Here is a 20715-nt window from a genome sequence, read left to right on the forward strand (position 1 = left end):
AAAGGGAAATAGCAAGTACAGAAAAAGAATTAGCAATAAGGGAAGATACAACAAAAAGAAGAGAATTGGCTGACAAAAAAATAAAATATGAAACACTACAAACATACAAGGTGGAGAAGAACATAATGAAAACAAAACAGAAGTATTATGAGCTAGGAGAAAAAATGCACAAAATATTAGCTTGGCAGCTTTAGACAGAACAAACTAAAAGAACGGTATTGGCATCAAGGAAAAAGGACAAACGAATCACATATAACCCAAAAGAGATCAATGAAAACTTCAAGGAATTCTACGAGCAACTAAATCGAACTGAGAACGAAGACAAAATAGATGAGTTTCTAGCTAAAATTGAACTACCAAAATTGCAAGGAGGAGCAAAATAAATTAATAAAATCATTTGAAATAGAGGAAATACAGGATATATTAAAGAAACTACCAAACAATAAAATGCCGGGAGAGGATAGACTCCCAATAGAATTCTATAAAACATTTAAAAACTTATTAATTCCTCCTCTCCTGGAAGTAATGAACCAGATTGAAGAAATACAAAACATGCCAGATTCATGCAAAACAGCAATAATTACAGTAATACCAAAGACGGGGAAAGATCCACTAACACCAGCATCGTTATGACCAATATCTCTACTTAACATAGATTATAAGATAATAGCTAAACTATTAGCAAACAGATTGGCCGTCTGTGTACCAAAAATAGTAAAACAAGATCAAACTGGATTTATTAGGAAAAGACAAAGGACAATATCTGTAAGTTCATTAACTTAATCCATGCAGTACAAGGAAACAAGACGCCAATAGTGGCAGTTGTCTTAGACGCAGAGAAAGCCTTTGACAGAGTAGAATGGAATTATTTATTCAAAGTACTACAGAGGTTCAACCTACCAGAGAAATATATCAATTGGATTAAAGCAATATATAAGGGACCATTGTCAAAGGTCACAGTAAATGGAAAAGGAGGAGTTGATGAGAGCAAGGCAATAAATAAGTACAGGATTATGGCAGAATAGCTTTCCTGTAGTTAGGTGACCAAAACTTCACACAATTGTCCAAATTTGGCCTCACCAGTGTCTCATACAACTTTATCACATCCCACCTCCTGTACTCAATACTTTGATTTATGAAGGCCAATATGTCAAAAGCTTTATGACTCTATCTACCCGTGATGCCACTTGCAGGGAATTATGTATCCGTCTGTCCAGAAACATTGGCAATGTACAGTTATCTCCTATGGATGCTGCATGTTCCTCTAGCATATTTTATTCCTAGTCTGGGTAAATGGGTTGATCGCTGAACACCTTTGAGCACGGTTGGGGCTGCAATGGTCCAGCAAGTGGAACGACCTGCCTCCATCTTGACCACCTTATACAGGAGCACCATTGAGAGTGTCCTGTCTGGCTGCAAAGCATCGGACCAGACGTCAGTACAGAGGATCATCTAAAAGGCTCCTGTATAGGCCACGTTCACTGGGAGTGTTGCTGTAATTCAAAGAATTATACAGGACCATTTTCACCCCAGCACACACTACCTTCAAGGAGCATCAAAATCAGGACAGTCAGGCTGGGGAACATCTTCTTCCCACAGGCAGTGAGATTGATAGACAATGTCCTGTAACCGAGTAAATCATCCCAAAATATTTATTTTAAATCATATCTTTGTAATGAGGGGGAATGGGGAGGGAGGAAATGGGGGGGGGGGGGGTGGGTTGACTTTTATATGGATTCACCTGACATGCATATCCATGGCAGAAACTGCTCCTAAGATGCAGCAGTTTAGCAAAGGCACCCACGTTCCTCAGAATGGTCAATGGTTACTCGTGCTGAAGATGCAAACTTAATGGATCTTTAGACTCGTTCCCAGGTTTGTGAGTTTGAAAAAGGGAAATATTACCTCCCCAAAATGACACTTCTGGAAAGTGTGGAGGTGTGAATACGTCTTGGCATTGTAAAACTGGACTTTTCCCTCACTGTAGTTGACATAAATTCCAATCATCTTGATCGCTGCCTGGACATCTGGATTCATGGAGATGAAGGAGTCCTTGACATCATTTACTTGGAACCTCTTTGCATGAAAGCCAATGGTCCAGAATCCTTTATCTGGGTCCAGATGGTTGTTTCCCTGCCTCTCAACCCTGTCCAAGGCCACACCCAGATCCCATTCCGAGTTGCTCTTCACTTCAACTTCCCAGTAGTGTCTGCCAGAACTCAACCCTTCCACACCCATCACTGCCAACATGGAGTCAAACCTCTTGCTTCTTTTAACAGTATTAACCCTTTCTGCTACATATGTCACGGTCTTCAAATTGGGAGATATCTTCAGGTTGGGGTGGGCTGTATCTCTATCCAATGTCACAGAAGCTAAAAGAGCAAAAGAGAGTGAAAAACATTCAAGACAAGGTTATGATGGAATGACACAGAAACAGGCCCTTTGGCCCATCTAGTCTCTACTGAACTGTTTAGTCCCAATGCCCTCGGAGAGTTAACCATGGCCAAATGTTACACCCCTGTCCCTGGGTTAGACCACACTGGGAGTGGTCCTGGTCTCCGTGAACCCCGATCAGACCACACTGAAAACATTTTTTTTTAAATGTAGACACAACGGTTACAGGCCATTTTGGCCCACGAGCCCATGCCACCCAATTTACCTACACAACCCCCAGAATGTTTCGAACGGTAGGAGGAAACTGGGAGTTCCCCGGGGGAAAGCCATGCAGACCCGGGGAGAACTCCCTACAGACAACGTGGGATTGGAACCCCAGTCCCCATCACTGGCGCTGCGCTAACTGTGCCACATTGAGCGGAGGAAGCCAATTACTTGCTTCTGTGCCACAACAATACAGTAAAATCCCCATTATCCAGAATTCAGGCAACTGGCAAAAAAATCAACACAATAAATAAAATTAAAATAAACAAGAATCAATGAAAATTTAAATAAAAGTTTTAAATGGTAAAAGTAAATGTTCAGTGAAGTAACACGCCAACTTTCGGTGAAGGTGAAATTAAATATTGTTTCAGGGTATATTATATATTCATATGTCTTTAAAAGAGATAGATTGTGGGGGGTTTAGTGTAAGTCACTTCACAGAGTAACACCACATCTCATTTAAAATGCAAGTTTTGCTGAAAGACAGATTTCACGTCCACAATGTCTTCACAGAAACTTTGAGGAATGCCTATTGAGACTTCACAAGTCGGTGTTAATTGGACTGATGCTGTGGAGTAAATGGACTAGATGGCCAGGCAGAAACTGATTCCAATGCCATCCATCTGTCTGGTTGCAGTTTGCTGTTCTAAGAGGGTTCATGTGATTTTTACAAGCAGAGAGGGAAAAGAACTAAACAGGATTTCTCTGAGAGAGAGAAAAAAAGTTCTGCAGTGGCTTTTGGGAGGCTGCAACAAGCTGACAGCCTTGTTAAAAACCTGTTTTGAGGACAGGTTGTGATTTCTGAGTTCAGCCTGTTAAAAAACCCTTGTCGTCATTGTGAGAGGAAATGGCCTGGCTAGAGTGTTTCTCCTGAAATAAGGTAAACAAGAGGAACTCGGTGGTGACCTGGAAGAAGAGGTTATAATTTGGAAAACCCATAATGGGGCAAGTTTCTTCGGCAAGACACTGTCCAATGAGCAACAAATCTCTCTCTGAACCAACTAGAATCTTCATGAGTGGTAACCATTTACCAGAACCTGGTGAAAATTCATAACTGTTGAATTCTGTGCACAGTATAAGAATTGCCTGATACCGGAGAACTTGGAGAAGTGAGAAGTGAATGATTGGACTGTGAAACAAAGAGCTTTCCTCAACATTTACGCCTTACATACACATGCACTTAGAATTAGAAGGGGGTTGTTAATAGTAACAAGTTAAAGTTTGATCCTGTTTTTAGTTTAAATAAAATTAAAAGCAACTTTTGTTTAAGTAACCACTTGTCTTGGTGAATTTCTATTACTGCCGGGTTTTGGAGTCCTCTGGACTCGCAATAATATTCAGCCAGCGGAGGGAGGGCCTTGGTCATGTTTTGCTTGTAGCAGCTATTTGAATAAAGTTGTGTTTGAATAAAATGGCATCATCCAGGATGAAGAGCCAGTCGATACTGCTTACTGCCGATGCTCTTTGCTGGTAATATTATTAACTAAATTAGTAAGATGTTATCTGTAAGTTTGCAGGAGGCTGGGGGCTAATTATCTATAATGTTATTGTCCGTCTTTCAGGCAGTTCTGCGGAGATGCAGCAACAGTTAAATGTTAGAATGTGACTGAACAAAGTAAATTTCTTTATTCATGCAAGTGAAGTTTGTTCAGTGTAGGTACCATACAATTAGTTGGCCATTGACAGAGTGAATCTCAAGAAACCAGAAAATTTGCAATTACCAATCCCCATAGATGCCTGATACTGGAGGTTTCAATGTATAAAGGAGTGGGTCTCAATCTTTTTCTTTCCACTCACATCCCACTTTAAGTATTCCCTATGCCATAGGTGCTCTGTGATTAGTAAGGGATTGCTTAAGGTGGGATGTGGTTGGGAAGAAAAAGTTTGGAAAACCACTGTTTAATTGTCCCTAATTGACTCATTATGTGCATGGTTTCATAACTCCAAAGGAAATGGGCCAATGACAATTTTTCTCAAGCAAAATATTTCACTAACAATTGGGTCGAGGGCAGTAATTCTCAACCTTCTCTTTCCACCCACATCCCACTGTAAGCAATCCCTTACTAATTACAGAGCACTGCTGGCATAGGGATTACTTAAAGGGGTATGTGAGTAGAAAAAAAGTTAGGAACCACTGGACTATAAAGTCTCCTGAGAAGGATATTGTAAACTTGCCTGGCAATGGCCAAACCGTGACATCATAGGTAGGGAATGTCCAGCCGGATGGCATTAATGTCCAGTTTCTGCTAGCTTAACTCCCCGATCTCCCTTCTGTCCCATTCCCCTTCTCTTCTTTCCTCCAGCTCTCCACCCCCTTCCCTCTCCATTCACAGTTACCCTCCTCCCTTATCCACCTATTTCCTCTTGCCTGTGGGGACCGTGGGGTCCATCCTCTATCCCTCACCTCACCATTTTGTCTGGGCGACTGCCCACATTCGCTCAGACCTTGATGAAGGGCTCAGGTCTGAAGCGTTGTTTACTTATCTTTATCTTTGATATATAAAGTCCACTGTTTGACCTGCTGAGTTTCTCCAGCATCATGTTTTTACTTCAATCACGGTGTCTTCAGACTTTCATGTTTTACTTCATGGGAATGGAAATCCTAGCTAAATAATAAGATAAACGTATCTGGGGCCATATGTTTTAAAGGGAGGGTATCTCCATTACAGGCAAGATGACTCTCTGGACCCTTGAAGGGAATCTGGGAGGAAACATCACGAGGCACGTCCCCAGTTGGGAATTTCTTCCAACACGGCATGGTTGGCGCACACCTTTACAGCGTCAGCGATCGTGACTGGGGGTTTCAAATCCTACGCTGTCTCTAAGGAGTTCGTACATTCTCCCCGTGTCTGCGTGGGTTTCCCCTGAGGGGCTCCGGTTTCCTCCCACCGTTCAAAAACGTACCAGGGGTGTCAATTAATGAGGTGCAAGTTGGGTGGCCTGGACTCATGGGCTGAAATGGCCCGTATGTCTAAATTAAAAAAAAAATTTAAAAACTGGATTGTAGAGTAGGTTTCTCTAGCCCCCTTTCCCACTGGCATCCCAGTGAATTGGCCATGCCATGTCCCGGGAAAGGAAGTCCTTTGTGCTGTTTCCACCGGGTTGCCCTAAACTGGGACACTAATGGCTTTTCCACCAAACGCAGCTCATCCCCGGGGGATCAGAGTGTTCGACCTCTAACTGGAAACAGGCGACTTTCTGCTCTCCCTCTTCCATTGGTTTTATCAGCAAATGCCGGGGATATCAGTACGAATAGAAGCGGGATGTCATTTGATGCCGGTGTTCGGGCAGTGTTCCTTTTCCACTGGACCCTGTCCCAGTAAATTCCCAGTTAATTCCTGGGACAGAGTGCCAGTGGAAAAGGGGCTTCTGATTCTGACCCTCAATCCCAAAACTCCACTGTACAAATCAATCTTCACTGAATGCTCTCTGTTCTACCCGAAGAGGAAAGGAATTTTTAAAAAAACACGGAAGTCTGAAGACGCAGTGACTGTAATAAAGCACAAACTCTGGAGGAACTCAGCAGGTCTCACAATGACCACGGAAGGCAGAGATATAACCGATGTTTCGAGCCTCCTTCTCCGAGGTGTGACTGAAAAATGTCGGGTGTCTGAATTAAAGGCTGGGGAAAGGGGGAAGACCAACAGACAAGAGGACAGGAGAGAGGAAAGGTGAGAATTGATGGGGGGTGGGGTGGAGGACAGTTTTTGGCTCTGTGAAAGGAGATGGAGGGGAAGGGGGGAGGGGAGAGAGAGAGAGAGAGAGAGAGAGAGACTGAGCTAGAGGAAAGCAAACATGGGGAAAGATTGGGGGGGGGGGGTGGGTGGTCTAATGGAAACCATCTGGTTGGATGGCGCCCAGTCGGAATTCAAGGTGCTGTTCCTCCAATTTACGGGTGGTCTCAGTCTAGCAGTGAACAGACAGACGTGTCGGCAAGAGAATGGGCTAAACACAGGGCGAAAGCCGGGTACACACCGCGCTCCTCTGCTGTCTTGAGAAATTCACCGTCCCACACAGTTCAGCAGAGATTCAGTGAACAGAATACCTACCAGCAGTGGAGGTGATTCTCTTGATGGCTGAAAATACAAGAAGGATGAAAATCATTTTCTTTTTCAACATTTTCAAGTATAGAACCTGTTATTTACAGCGCCAGGGACAGGGGTTCGAATCCAGCGCTGTCTGTGGTGTTTGCATGTTACCCCTCATATCTGCATGGGTTTCCTCTGTGTGCTCCAGTTTCTCTCCCACCCTCAAAACACGCGGGGGCTGGAGCTCGTGGGCCAGAAGGCCTGTACGTCAAAAATTATACCATTAAAGGCTCCCATCACACCATTGGCAGGACGAGGGTCTTGGAATAGGTCACCGAACGTCCAGCACTTTCACGAGGACAGGCTCAGAAGAGAAGCTGGGTCACCCCGGCAACCTAAACTGTGTGGGCAACAGAGGGTGTGGATGCCAACCTGTTGGGGAGGCTGGTGGGGTGGCTGGCGAGGACGAGGGGAATCCTGCATTGGTTGCGTTTTGGTGAGGGGTCGTGGGGGCAGGGCAGATGAGTGGGAAGCAGAGGAGGAGGTGAGGGCTGAGTTGATAGTGGTGGAGGGGAATCCACGGTTTTTGGGAGGAGGAGATGTCAGATGATCTGGACTGGAAGACCTCATTTCGGGGGCAGAGTTAACGGAAACAGTGGTGGTACTCCAACAGATGGTCGACAGGAGTTCTGAAGGTTAGCGGCTGTGGGCATTGGGAAAGGCTGCAATTTGACCGAATGATGGAACTTGACAAATCTGCCTCCAGGGCACACTACCACTCTATCCATCGTATCTGCCCTGCTTACCACCCCCCCACCCGCACCAGGCGCAATTAAAGCAGGATTCCCTCACCTACCTCCCCACCAGCCTCCGCATCAAACACATCCTCTTCTGCCATTTCCGCCCCCTACAACGTGATTCCACCACCAGACGCACCTTCCCCTCTCCACCTTCCGTGGGGACCGCTCCCTCCATGACTCCCTTGTCCGCCCATCCATTTCCACCTATCGCCCCTTCAGCACCTTCCCCTGTGGCCGCAGGAAGGGCCACACTTGCGCCTAAATCTCCCTTATCCACTTATTACCTCCTGCCTGTGGGACCATGTATCCCTGCTCTATTAAGGACACTGTTTGATCTGCTGAGTTTCTCCAGCATTATGTTTTTGCTTCAACCACAGAGGCTGCAGGCTTTCATTGCGGGTTCCTCTCCAACCGTATTTGGTCACACGACGGTGCTGTGTCTAAATCCCGGATCCCCCTCCCCCACTAGCAGCACCTTCTGGGAGGACCCCAGGATGCGTCACATGCACATGTAGCATAGTAACGGGCCCTTTCAGCCCACGAGCCCGTGCCGCCCAATTGACCTGCACAGTTTTCTTGAATGGTGGGAAACAACCAGAGCCCCCGGGGAGAGGGTGCAGACTCCTTACAGACAGCGTGGGATTCGTACCCCAGTCCAATCACTGGTGCTGTAATAGCATTGCGTTAACCATGCCACCCTCTTCATCTCCGTCCTGAATCTACCTCCCTGGGTCTTGAGGCTCTGTCCCCTGGATCTGGTCTTCCCCCACCAATGGGAACAACTCACCAACTGCCATCTTATCTATGCCTTTCATAATTTTATACGTCTCTATAACATCCCCTCTTGTTTTTCCAATGAGCACAGTCCTGGACTGGACTGTCCTATGTTCTACTTCCAGCAGATTCTGTTTCCCATTGGTTAGAAGCAGAGCCAACCACAGACAGCCAATGGCAGGAGCTCAGCTAATAACTCTCTCAGAAAGATAGCACAGGTTTGATGGGCCAGTTGGCCTCACTCTGTGGACGTCTGAAAACCATTGAAATTTTTTTTTTAAATGTACGTTTTTTTTGAAGGGGGGGGGGTAGGAAACCCATGCAGGTTAGATGCCAGATACAGACAATGCCAGATACGAACCTGGGTTGTCGGCGCTCCAATAGCAGTTAGCACCATACTCTGCTAACCGTGTATAAACAGATAATATCCCGAGACTCACCTGCTTGTGGGAGAACACGAATCGCCGCTGAAAAACAGAAGGTGAAGGGTTATGGCTCGGAGGGCAGCCTTGACAAGCAGAACACAAGCGCAAGGGATATTGTGCCTGATGTCCCAGAGGTCCGGGACCCTACGCCACCCACCCCCCCCCCCCATCAACAGATGACAGGCTTCAAACCAATGCAGGACCCCTGAGGGCACCCTCAGATCCCAACGCCCGCACCGATCCGGACAAAGCCAGGCAGGGATGGGGAAAAGGGGGCGGGGTGGAGCATGAGAGGACTTTAAAATTAGGAATATGCCTCAAATTACACTAAGAATGTCAGGTACTCATTGACTTACAATGGGGTTGTGTTCCAATAAACCCACCATAAGTCAGAAAAGATACCTACCGAACATCATAGCCCAGCCGACCTCAAACCTGTTCAGAACACTTACAATGGCCACAGCTTGGCAAATGTAACTGAAACAAAGCCTATTTTATAATTAAATGCACAATACCTTTTATTACAACCAGGTAATAATTACAGGATGGAAACAGGCCATCTCGGCTCTTCTAGTCTGCATCGAACTAAGTCCTCTCCTCTAGTCCCACCTACCTGCTCCTTGCTCATTCCCCTCCCATCCATATACCTATCCAATTTTTCCTTAAATGACAAAATGGACCCAGCCCCCACTACTTCTCCCGGAAGCTCATTCCACATGGCCTCCGCTCTCCGAGTGAAGAAGGTCCCCTTCATGTGACTTTTGCTCCTTAATCCATGACCTCTTGTTTCAATCTCTCCTACCCTCAAGGGAAAAAGCCCATCTACATCAACCCTCACAATCTTAAATACCTCTATCAAATCCCCCCTCAACCTTCTACGCTCGAAGGAATAAAGACCAAATCTGCTCAACCTTCTTTGTAATCTAGGTGCGGAAACCCAGGTAACATTTCCGTAAATCTTCTCTGCACCCTCTCCCCCTTGTTGATATCCTTCTTATAATTTGGTGACCAGAACTGTACACAGTGTTCCAAATTGGGCCTCACCAAATGCCTTGAACAGTCTCAACGTCACTTCCCAACTCCACATTGAAAACACACTATATTCAATTATAAAATACAGTGATAATGACCATTGTAACTTTGAAAAATCTAAGTCGGACCATTGTACGAAGATGAGCATCTACATGCCTAATGACAACAGCTCCATACAGACATTAAACAGCCTATTACAGGAGCCGACAGTATATTTATTTTAAAATCCTGCAACCACGAGATCTGTGCCCAAGGTGGTGGACCTGTGCTGGGCAGTGTATCACCAGGGGTTGCAGACCCCAGGAGAGCGGCAGACCAGAAAATGGGGAGCAGCAGGCCCATTGGGGAGAAGCACAGGAGGCTGCCCGACAGGGGAAGGTGACTGCGGCAGTGAGGGGCCACACAGGGTACCGCGCTGTGGGTGACCCGTGGGCACAGGACCCGCACAGGCTGAAGCAGGACTGAGGGCAAGAGGAGGCTCATGAAGGCTTCCAGATCGTGTTGGAGCTTCAGACCTGGAGCTTGGGCGGCCAACGGTTTGAACCGGAGTCTGGGCGGCTGCAGTAGTGCTGGAGGCGAATCCATAGACACTCAGCATCTCTGAAGGGGCTCTCTTTTCCTTCTATTTCCCCTATCGTTAGGGGTGCTGGGCAATGCTAATGGCGACTCATTTGCCTGACAGCAGATAAAAGTTGAAGTCTATCATGAAGATTACAATTCTAATGAATCATTACTTGACAAAAAAAAATTCCAGTCTCTGTTGCCAAAGGGAAGAAGAAAAAGAGAGAGTGGGAATGATTCTCAGGAGTATGGAAGCTGCATTGACGTTCAGAGGACGATTTTCACTTGGCTGCAGTTCCTATCAGGCAAGAAGATGGGCTGACTGACCCATCCCCACTGCTCCCTGGATCCCAAACCTTTGTCTCACTTAGGAAATTCCTCCTCACTTTCCCCTAGAGCACACATGTCAAACTCTGGCCCGCGGGCCAAATTTGGCCCGCGATATAATTATATTTGGCCTGCAAGATCATATTAAATATATATTAGAGTTGGCCCCTGGCCGCCGCGCCAGTATAGCGCATGCACACTGAAGGTGAAAATGAAGATGCCGGAGGTGTGGAGGGATCTCAGAGTCCCGAATCCCGTGGATCGGAGCGCCGCACTCAGCCCGCCCGGCTCCCGGTCACACAGATGTGGCTGGAGTTGGGGACCATCCTCGCCGGGTCTGCGCTTCAGCAGCGACGCCGGACCGAACATCTCGTTGGCGATGCCTTCCCCCTCGCTCCGTGCGCGGCGGACCGTGCCTCCCGCTCCTTTTGTTGGAGACGAGCCCGGCGCCGTGAGATCGCAGTTTAATCCCTCTCCAACCATGGGAGGGGGGTGGGAGCAATGCGCTCTTCTCAGCCAATTCCTCCACCGCCCCGGACGCCGGCATTTCAACGGGAGGTTCGGGTGCCTTCGTCAGGCGACTGACCTGTTGGTCCAAGACAAGGGGAGAGCATACAAACTCCACACAGACAGCACCTGAACTCGGGTGAACGTGGAGCTGCGACCCCACATTTCACATCAGGACTGTGTGTAAGATTGGGAGCAGTGAGACGGAAGCTTATCTTGTTCCTGTGATTTAAGCCTTTCTTGGGTTGGGGGGGGGGGGGGTCCTTCTCTGACCACTTGCCTAACAATTAACCTAATCAGATGTGGAGTTACCACAATACAACAGTTCTCAACCTTATTCTTTCCACTCGCGTCCCTGTGCCGTTGGTGCTCTGTGATTAGTAAGGGATTGCTTAAGGTGGTCTGTGGGTGGAAAGAAAAAGTTTGAAGACCACTGCTTTAATCATCCCTCATTGACTCGTCATGTGCACGGTTTCAGAACTCCAAAAGAAATGGGCCAATGACAATAGCAATGACAATGAAAGAGTTTATCCAAAACTATTATTAAACATTTATTTTAATAAGAAAAAGTTTAACATTACATATGTTGAAAGAAGAGAAAACATGCAGATGTTGTTGAAAATTTTCAATAAATATTTAGTTCGGCCCTCGACTTAGTCCAAGTTTTTAATTTTGGCCCTCCGTGAATTTGAGTTTGACACCCCTGTTCTAGAGGAACCATTTTTGGGAAACTTCACCCCGCCCCATTCCTCGACTGCTCAATGATCAGTGAGATGCTTTTCTCATTTCTAAATTCTGCTCGTTTTCAGCACAACCTGTTCAATCTTCCTTCACAAACCTTCCATAGCAGGAATCTACCTGGTGAACACCCCATGCTCTGACCATCCCTCTGCTGGGATTAAACGGTGAACACCCCCTGCTCTGACCATCCCTCTGCTGGGATTAAACGGTGAACACCCCCTGCTCTGACCATCCCTCTGCTGGGATTAAACGGTGAACACCCCCTGCTCTGACCATCCCTCTGCTGGGATCTAAACGGTGAACACCCCCTGCTCTGACCGTCCCTCTGCTGGGATCTAAACGGTGAACACCCCCTGCTCTGACCATCCCTCTGCTGGGATTAAACGGTGAACACCCCCTGCTCTGACCATCCCTCTGCTGGGATCTAAACGGTGAACACCCCCTGCTCTGACCGTCCCTCTGCTGGGATCTAAACGGTGAACACCCCCTGCTCTGACCATCCCTCTGCTGGGATCTAAACGGTGAACACCCCATGCTCTGACCATCCCTCTGCTGGGATTAAACGGTGAACACCCCCTGCTCTGACCATCCCTCTGCTGGGATTAAACGGTGAACACCCCCTGCTCTGACCGTCCCTCTGCTGGGATCTAAACGGTGAACACCCCCTGCTCTGACCATCCCTCTGCTGCGATTAAACGGTGAACACCCCCTGCTCTGACCATCCCTCTGCTGGGATCTAAACGGTGAACACCCCCTGCTCTGACCGTCCCTCTGCTGGGATTAAACGGTGAACACCCCCTGCTCTGACCATCCCTCTGCTGGGATTAAACGGTGAACACCCCCTGCTCTGACCATCCCTCTGCTGGGATCTAAACGGTGAACACCCCCTGCTCTGACCATCCCTCTGCTGGGATTAAACGGTGAACACCCCCTGCTCTGACCATCCCTCTGCTGGGATCTAAACGGTGAACACCCCCTGCTCTGACCGTCCCTCTGCTGGGATCTAAACGGTGAACACCCCCTGCTCTGACCATCCCTCTGCTGGGATCTAAACGGTGAACACCCCCTGCTCTGACCGTCCCTCTGCTGGGATCTAAACGGTGAACACCCCCTGCTCTGACCATCCCTCTGCTGGGATCTAAACGGTGAACACCTCCTGCTCTGACCGTCCCTCTGCTGGGATCTACCAAGTGAACACCTCTGCTCTGTGTGACCGTCTCTCTGCTGGGATCTGCCTGGTGAACATCCCCCTGCTGCGTGCCTGTTCCCCTGCTGGGATCTACCCAGTGACCAACCCCTGCTCTGACCTTCTCTCTGGTGGGATCTACCCAGTAAACACCCCCTGCTCTGACCGTTCCTCTGCTGGGATCTACCCAGTGAACATCCCCTGCTCTGACCGTCCCTCTGCTGGGATCTAGTGAACACGCCCTGCTCTCTGCTGGAATCTACCCAGTAAACACCCCCTGCTCTGACCGTTCCTCTGCTGGGATATACCCAGTGAACACCCCACTACTCTGTGTGCCCTTCCCTTTGCTGGGGTCTGCCTGATGAACATCAGGGGAGAGGGAAGGAGGGAGGAGGGGACAGAAAGGGACAGAGAGAGGCCAGCCACATAGGTGTGGGTGTGCATGTGTGTGGGAGAGGGGTCAGCAGGGAAAAAGGACAGGAAATGGTCAGTTAAGACTTACCCAGGCTGTTGTACTGTTCACCTAGAGCAGAAGAAGACAGAGATTACACAGTGACACAAAGACACCTTCCATCCAGTTCTGAACAGACAAGAGCGGGGGTGGAATGGCACTCACTTTTCAGACCACACGTCACACACAGAGGCCAATCAACATCACACTTGCGACGCGGGGTTCAGAAAGGCTCTTCTGGTCCTGCTGTGCTGGTCGGGAGTGACCTTGAAGATTCAGAAGGTGGAGGGACTATACCTTTCCAGCTCAGGGCAGGGCAGGCGGTGCTTCCCCGGGGCGTCTTGGCGCCAGGTTTGGGAGGTGGTACCTGCCCAGCCTCACCTCCTGCACACAACGCGGCCTGTGATGAACAATGGACACGCCCTGTTGGGCGTTCATTTGGAGAAGGGAAAAGTGGGATTTTCGGGACATGCCGAAATAATCAATAGGCATGGTCAGCACCACGCTGCCACGGCACCACAGTGACCCGGTTTCGAATCCCATGCTGTCTGTGAGGAGTTTGTACGTTTCCTCCGGGAGCCCCTGTTTCTTCCCTCTGTTCAACACATACCAGGGATGGAGGAGGGGATTTGTAGGGCAGTTGGGTGGCACAAACTCATGGGCCTTTGGCGTGCTGTACGTCTAAATTGAGATTCAAAAATTTAAAATTAATGTCATGTTTTAAGAGTAGATCCCGATTTAGGAAAAGTCAGGGTTATTTTGAACAAAGCAAGATCCCAATAGCAGCAATGTGATGAAGCCAAGAATCCATATTCATAAAACATAGAAATCTGCAAGACAGTACAGGCCTTTGGCCCACAGTGTGGTGCTGACCCACACTAACAACAGCCTAGAATTCCCCTACTGTATAACCCTCCATTTCTCTCAGTTCCACGTATGTATCTAATCGTCTCTTAAACAATCCTATTGTCCCTGCCTCCTCCACTGTTGCTGGCCCCTACCCCTCTCAGTGTGAAGTTCCTACTTCTTACATCCAATCCCCCCGTACTTACTACCAAATCTTTTAAAACTGTGCCCCCTCTTGTTAGCCATTTCAGCCCTCCCCCACCCCCCAGGAAAAGCCTCTGGCCGTCCACACGATCACCATCTTTAATGCCTCTATCAGGTCGCCCCTCGTCCTCCGTCACTCCAGAGAGAAAAGATCAAATCCCAACAACCTAGCCCCGCAAGGCCTGCTCTCCAATCCTTGTAAATCTCCTTCGCACCCTCTCTGCAGCATCCACATCCTTCCCACAGCGAGGCACAACATTCCAGGTGGGGTCGAGCCAAGTCTTATGAAGCCAGACTTGTGCCTCCAGTGAATGCCCACAGAATATTCCATTTCAGAGAGGCTTCAATTTATTCCCAACATCACTGTACGCTGCAAATTACCCTGAACAAGAGATCTAATTCCACGCAGTGCCCCGAACATAAATCCGTTTCAATTTTTCCCGTCCCGTTCCCTTGCCGACATGTCTGTCCGTGGTCCCGTGCGCTGCCAGACTGAGACCACCCATAATTTGCAGCAACAGTACCTCATCTTCCGATTGGGCCCCCTCCAACCAGATGGTATTAGTATTGACCTCTCTGGCTTTCGTTGAATCCACCACCTTCTTCCCCCATCGTCTCCCCGTGTCTCCTTGAGATGATGAATTCCACCTAGTCCCTGATCACATCCAATTTGTTGGTCTGGATTCCTCCCCGTTGTGTGAATTCTGAGGCTTTCTGATCTATCCTGCTTCTGATCTTTCCTTGAACCAGGGTTCAGGCACGAAACGTCGACAATGTATCTTTATCTCCTAAATATTGCTGAAAAGACCCACTGAGTCCCTCCAGCATTTTGGGGTTTTTACTACAACCACAGTGACGGCAGCCGTCGTGTTTCACTCCGAGCACAAATCCTTACCCAGTTTATTCTTGAGTGATTCTGGAAGTGAAAAGAAAATTAATTAATCCAAGGCTGAGTCAGAGACGTCAGTTACAGCGCCAGCGACCCATGTTCAAATCGAGCGCTGTCTGCGGGTACTGTTACTGTTGGTCCCCAAAACCCAGCAGCAATAATCACCACGACAAATGGTTACTTGAACAAAAATTGCTTTTAAATGAAAACAGAATCAAACTTTAACTTATCTCTATTAACTTAACTAACCCAACTTAACCCCCTTCTAATTCTATGCGCACGTGTATGTAATGTGTGTGTAAATTTAAGAAAAGTTCTCTGGTTCACAGTTCAATCTCACTTCTCCTTCTTCCAAGTTCTCTAGATTAAGACAATTCTTCTACTGGGCACAGAATTTAACATGTATTAAGTTCACCAGGCTTTGGTGCTCAAAAGGTAAATGGTTACCTTTCAAGAAAGTCCTTTGTAGGTTTGCAGAGAGAGCAGTGTTGTTCCAGGATTTCCACAACTGAGGTAACACCATTAGTCACCTCAATGTCTTTCTGCTAAAACTTGCCCCATCAGGGTTTTCCAGATGATAACCTCTTTCTTTCAGGCTATCACAGAGTTCCTTTCTGTTCCGCTGATTCCAAGAGAAACATCAGACAGACAGCACTTCCAACCATCTGCCACTTTGGAGCTTTCTGTTTCGGTTCCAACAAGCTTCTCCTGGCTTGTTACAGCTTTCGGTGTCACACACAGTCAAAGACTCCCTTCTCTCTCTCTCTCTCTCTCTCTCTCTGAAACTCTGACTGCCAGGAAGCATGTGTGACCCTCTCACTGCCACTTGCAAACAATAGGAGTTTGTCTTTTGGTTCATCTGTTGTTTTTAGGTAAACAAGAATCTCTCAATGACCTTTCAGTGAAGAGGTATTAGGAGACAGCCTATCTCTTGCTGTGGCTTTAAAGACAATAGTCCATTCATTCACTTCAATTAATAGCCACTTGTGCAATGTGCATAGCATTCTCCATAGCTTCTGTAAAGTCACTGAATATGAATCCTTCAGTATTTCTAGTATCTGTTTTAAAGTGTGTGTATGTATGTAACCTTCTCTACTTTTTTCTAATTTATCTCCCAAAAACACCTCCAAATATTCTGATACGGTACGTTCTCCCCGTGTCTGTGTGGGTTTCCTCTGGGCGTTCTCACCCTTCAAAAACGTACAGGTTAGGACTTTATACCCTGGCGCGTAAAAGAAGGAGGGGAGATTTGATAGAGGTATTTAAAATTGTGAGGGGTGGGGGATAGACTGAGTAAATGTAGGTCAGCTTTCCCCCCCACTGAGGGTAGGTGAGATACAAACCAGAGGACGTGGGTTAAGAGTGGAAGGGAAAACATTCAGGGGCAGAGTGTGGTAGGGGGTGTGGAACGAGCTGCCAGCTGAAGTGCTGAATGCGGGCTCAATTTTAAGAGGAATTTGGACAGGTCCGTGGATAGGAGAGGAATGGAGTGATATGGACTGGGTTCGGCACAGACTAGAAGGGTGGAAGAGGCCTGTTTCTGAGCTGTGGTGTTCTATGGGGGGGGGTTGCTCGGTTACTTGAATGCGATCGGACAGCGCGGGCTTCAATGGCTGGAATTGGCTTCGACCCTGTGGTGAATACTTACGAATTAAAAGATTCTGGGTCGAGGGCTCTGGAGGGTCCACTTTGAGGGGAATGGGCAGAAAGATTCCATTCTCCCACTACCTCTGTCCCCAGATCACTGAGAGGACTTTTAAAGGGTGGATTTGTCCCCTTTTTCTGCATGGTCGGTGGCTGTGGGGACTGGGGAAAAGACGGATCATTATTTGGATCACACTTGAGCTCATGTCAACCCTCCCTTCCCACAGAAGGTAAACAGTCCCTCTCCACGGTACGTGGGGATAGCAGTACACCAATTTACTGCAGAAGGATAGGTGGAGAGGTCAGTCGTGGAGAGGAAACATAGAGGTGGCACATAGACTTAGATAGGTTAGGAAAATGAGCAAAGAAATGGCAGATCTCAGAAAAGTGTATGGTCACGAACATTGATAGAAGGAATAAAATAACAAACAATTATTTTGGATGAGGAGAAAATTCAAAATTTCCAGGGACTTGGGAGTCGTTGTGCAGGACATCCTAAAAGCAGTGGCTTTCAAATGTTTTCTTTCCACTCACCGACCACCAGAAGCAATTCCTATGCCAGAGGTGCTCTGTGATTAGTAAGCGATTACTTCAGGTGGCCGATGAGTGGACTAAAAACGTTTGAAAGCCATTGCCCAAAAGGTGGACCTCCAGCTTGAGTCGGTGGTGAAGAAGGCGAACGTCATATCTAGGGGAACAGCGTACAAGAGCAGGGATGGGATGTTCAGGCCTCACTTGGAGAGCGGGCTACAGTTATGGGCTCCTGGTTTAATAAAGGATGTGCTGACTTTGGAGAGGGTTCAGAGAAGATGCTCAAGAATGATTCCTGGAACGATTAGCAAGGAAGATCTTTCCTGGAACCAACACACCAATGGCATCATGAAGAAAGCCCCTACTTCCTCAGGAGTTTGCGGAGGAGTTAGTGGAGTTGTTCAAGTGAACCGGTACGGACTTGAAGGGCTGACATGGCCTGTTTCCGTGCTGTAAACGGTTATATGAGGTTTGTCGGCGTCGGACATCAGAAGAATAAGGGGTGGGGGGAATACCTCATAGAAACATTTGAATGTCCAAAGGCATGGGCAGAGTAGATGTGGCAAAGTCTAGGACAAGAGGGGGCACAGCTTCAGGGTTGAAGGGGACCCATTTAAAACAGAGAGGCGGAGGGATTTCTTCAGCCAGAGAGAGGTGAACCTCTGGAATTTGCTAACGTGGGAGGCAGTGGAGGCCAAGTCACTGGGTGTATTTAAGGCAAAGATAGGTATAGAACACAGGCTCTTCGGCCCTTCTAGTATGTGCCAAAATATCATTCCACTAGTCCCAACTGCACCCATTCCATAACCCTCCAGACCTCTCCCATTCATGCATCTATCCAATTTATTCTTAAGAGTGACCCTGCACATCAGATGCCAGCTCGTTCCACACTCCCACCACTCTCTGAGTGAAGTTCCCCCTGAACCTTTCTCTTTTTCACCCTAATGCTATATCCTCTCGTATTTATCTCACCCAATCTAAGTGAAAAGAGCCTACTCGCATCCACTCTATCTATTCCCCTCACAATTTTGTGACCCTCTATCAAATCTCCCCTCATTCTTCTAAACTCCAAGGAATAAAGTCCGAACCTGTTTAACCTTTCCCTGAAACTCCACTCCTAAAGACCCAGCAACATCCTCTGCATAGTCACGATTTCAACGGTTATGGGGAGAAGGCAGGGAAGTGGGGTTGAGTGGGAGGGTGGATCAGTCCATGGAGGAATGGTGTGACATACTTGATGGGCCAAATGGCCTACTTTTGTTCCACGATCTTCAATCCTCGGGAACAATGTTGATGATAATGATTTTATTGTCCGATGTACGTAAGACGCACACACTCCCCCTCTTCTCGGTCACACACCCCTCTCTGCCACACTCCCTCCCCCCCCACCCCCCACCCCCCACCTGGAAGACGGCTCAGTAGTGTGAGCACACTCCTCCCTCCCCAATTCAAGGAGACTTTCTCTCCGCCTCATGAAGGATGCTTCAGAATCCAGAAAAATAACGGCCCATCCCCTTCGAGGAGTGAAGAAGGAGAGGTGACTTCACAGAAATCCCACTAGATAAGTCAGGCAAGGGCGGGAGAAGTAATCACCACAGGACATCTGTACAAAGTGAAGGGACGAAGGTTTAGGAGAGACAACGGGGAACTTTTAAAAAAAATATACACCAAGAGTTGTGTGACAGAGTATATAGAAATATTTTTGGGAGATAACTTGGGAAAGGTTAGAGTAGGTTACATAACCAACACTTTAAAACAGATCTTATTTGAAATACTGGAGAATTCACTTCCACGATGACTTTACAGGAACTTTGAAGACTGCCGATGGAAACTTCACAAGTAGGTGTTAATTGGACTGATGTTGGGGAATAAATGGACGATTGTCTTTAAAGCAACAGAGGAGAGATATTGTGGCTTCTCACACCTTTTTGCAGGAGGTTTGAAGAGAGAGGTCACTGCTGGGTTCTTGTTTACCCAAAAGCAACAGATGAACAAGAAGGCTGGCTCCTATTGCCTGCTGGAGAAGGTCGTGTGGTTTTGCAAGCAGAAAGTCAAGCAGCCTGCCGCACCCTCAGTGGGTGGGAGAGAGAGAGACAGCAGTGTCAGCCAGCAGAAGTTGCTGGAACTGGAACAGAGGATCCAGTGTGGAAGATGGCCTACAAGTCTTGTGGTTCAAGCAAGAGGAGAGGAATTAATGAAACAGAAAGGAACTCTGTGGGGACCTGAAAGAAAGAGGTTATCATCTGGAGAACCCTGATGGGACAAGTTTCTTCGGCAAGGCACTGAGGTGACTGAGAGAAGTACCTCAGTTGTGGATGTCCTGGAACAACATATCTCTCTCTGAAAACCGACAAGAACCTTCCTGAGCGGTATCCATTTACCTTTCGAGCACCAAAGTCTGGTGAACTTCATACATGTTAAATTCTGTGCACAATGTAAGAATTGTCTGCAACCAGTGAACTTGGAGGAATGAGAAATGAGATTGGACTGTGAACCAAAGAACTTTTCTGAACTTACACACATTACACACACGTACGCTTAGAATTAGAAGAGGGTTAGGTTAGGTTAAGCAATAGATAAGTTAAAGTTTGATTTTATTTTCATGTTTAAAGATAATTAAAAGCAACTTTTGTTTAAGTAACCATTTGCCTTGATTGCTGGGTTTTGGGGTTCTCTAGGCTCGTAAAAGTTGTAGGTGCCTGGAATGCTTTGTCAAGGGTGGTAGTGGAGGCTGGAACATCAAGGTCATTTAAGAGACTGTTAGGCACATAGATGAAAGAAAAAAATAGGGTCATGACGGTCTAGTTTGTTTCTGGTAGGAACATAAAGGTCAGCAAAATATCGAAGGCCAAAGGGCCTGAACTGTGATGTAGTGTTCTATAAACTTGAATTTTTCCCCCAGAAGGTGTGAATTTTCTGCCCATTGAAGCACTGGACATTGTAGGGGAATTAAGAAATATGGGGGGAAAAGGCAGGTAGGTGGAGATGAGCCAGTCATTAGATCAGAATGGCAGAGCAGGCTCGATGAGCCAGATGGCCAACTCCTGCTCCTATTTCTTGTTATTCCTCATCTCCCTACCCGTAACTGTGTGGGCAGGCACAATTCCAACA

The 20715-nt window shown here is 47.4% G+C and overlaps 1 protein-coding gene across 1 annotated transcript in view; it reads right to left on the bottom strand.

Annotated features, from left to right (window-relative positions):
* Window positions 1-712: 712 nt before the first annotated feature.
* The window catches only part of LOC138753017 (butyrophilin subfamily 3 member A1-like), a 38718-nt gene continuing 18715 nt past the window's right edge, over window positions 713-20715 (bottom strand). The window contains 10 exon segments of the mRNA XM_069915611.1: window positions 713-2372; window positions 6708-6734; window positions 8701-8727; window positions 13542-13562; window positions 15436-15456; window positions 17010-17060; window positions 17709-17761; window positions 18120-18173; window positions 19008-19118; window positions 20254-20361. Coding sequence (XP_069771712.1) covers window positions 1849-2372; window positions 6708-6734; window positions 8701-8727; window positions 13542-13562; window positions 15436-15456; window positions 17010-17060; window positions 17709-17761; window positions 18120-18173; window positions 19008-19118; window positions 20254-20361 — 997 coding nt within the window. The 3' untranslated portion in view covers window positions 713-1848.

This window comes from Narcine bancroftii, chromosome 2, assembly GCF_036971445.1.
Source record: "Narcine bancroftii isolate sNarBan1 chromosome 2, sNarBan1.hap1, whole genome shotgun sequence".
NCBI classification, from domain to species: domain Eukaryota; kingdom Metazoa; phylum Chordata; class Chondrichthyes; order Torpediniformes; family Narcinidae; genus Narcine; species Narcine bancroftii.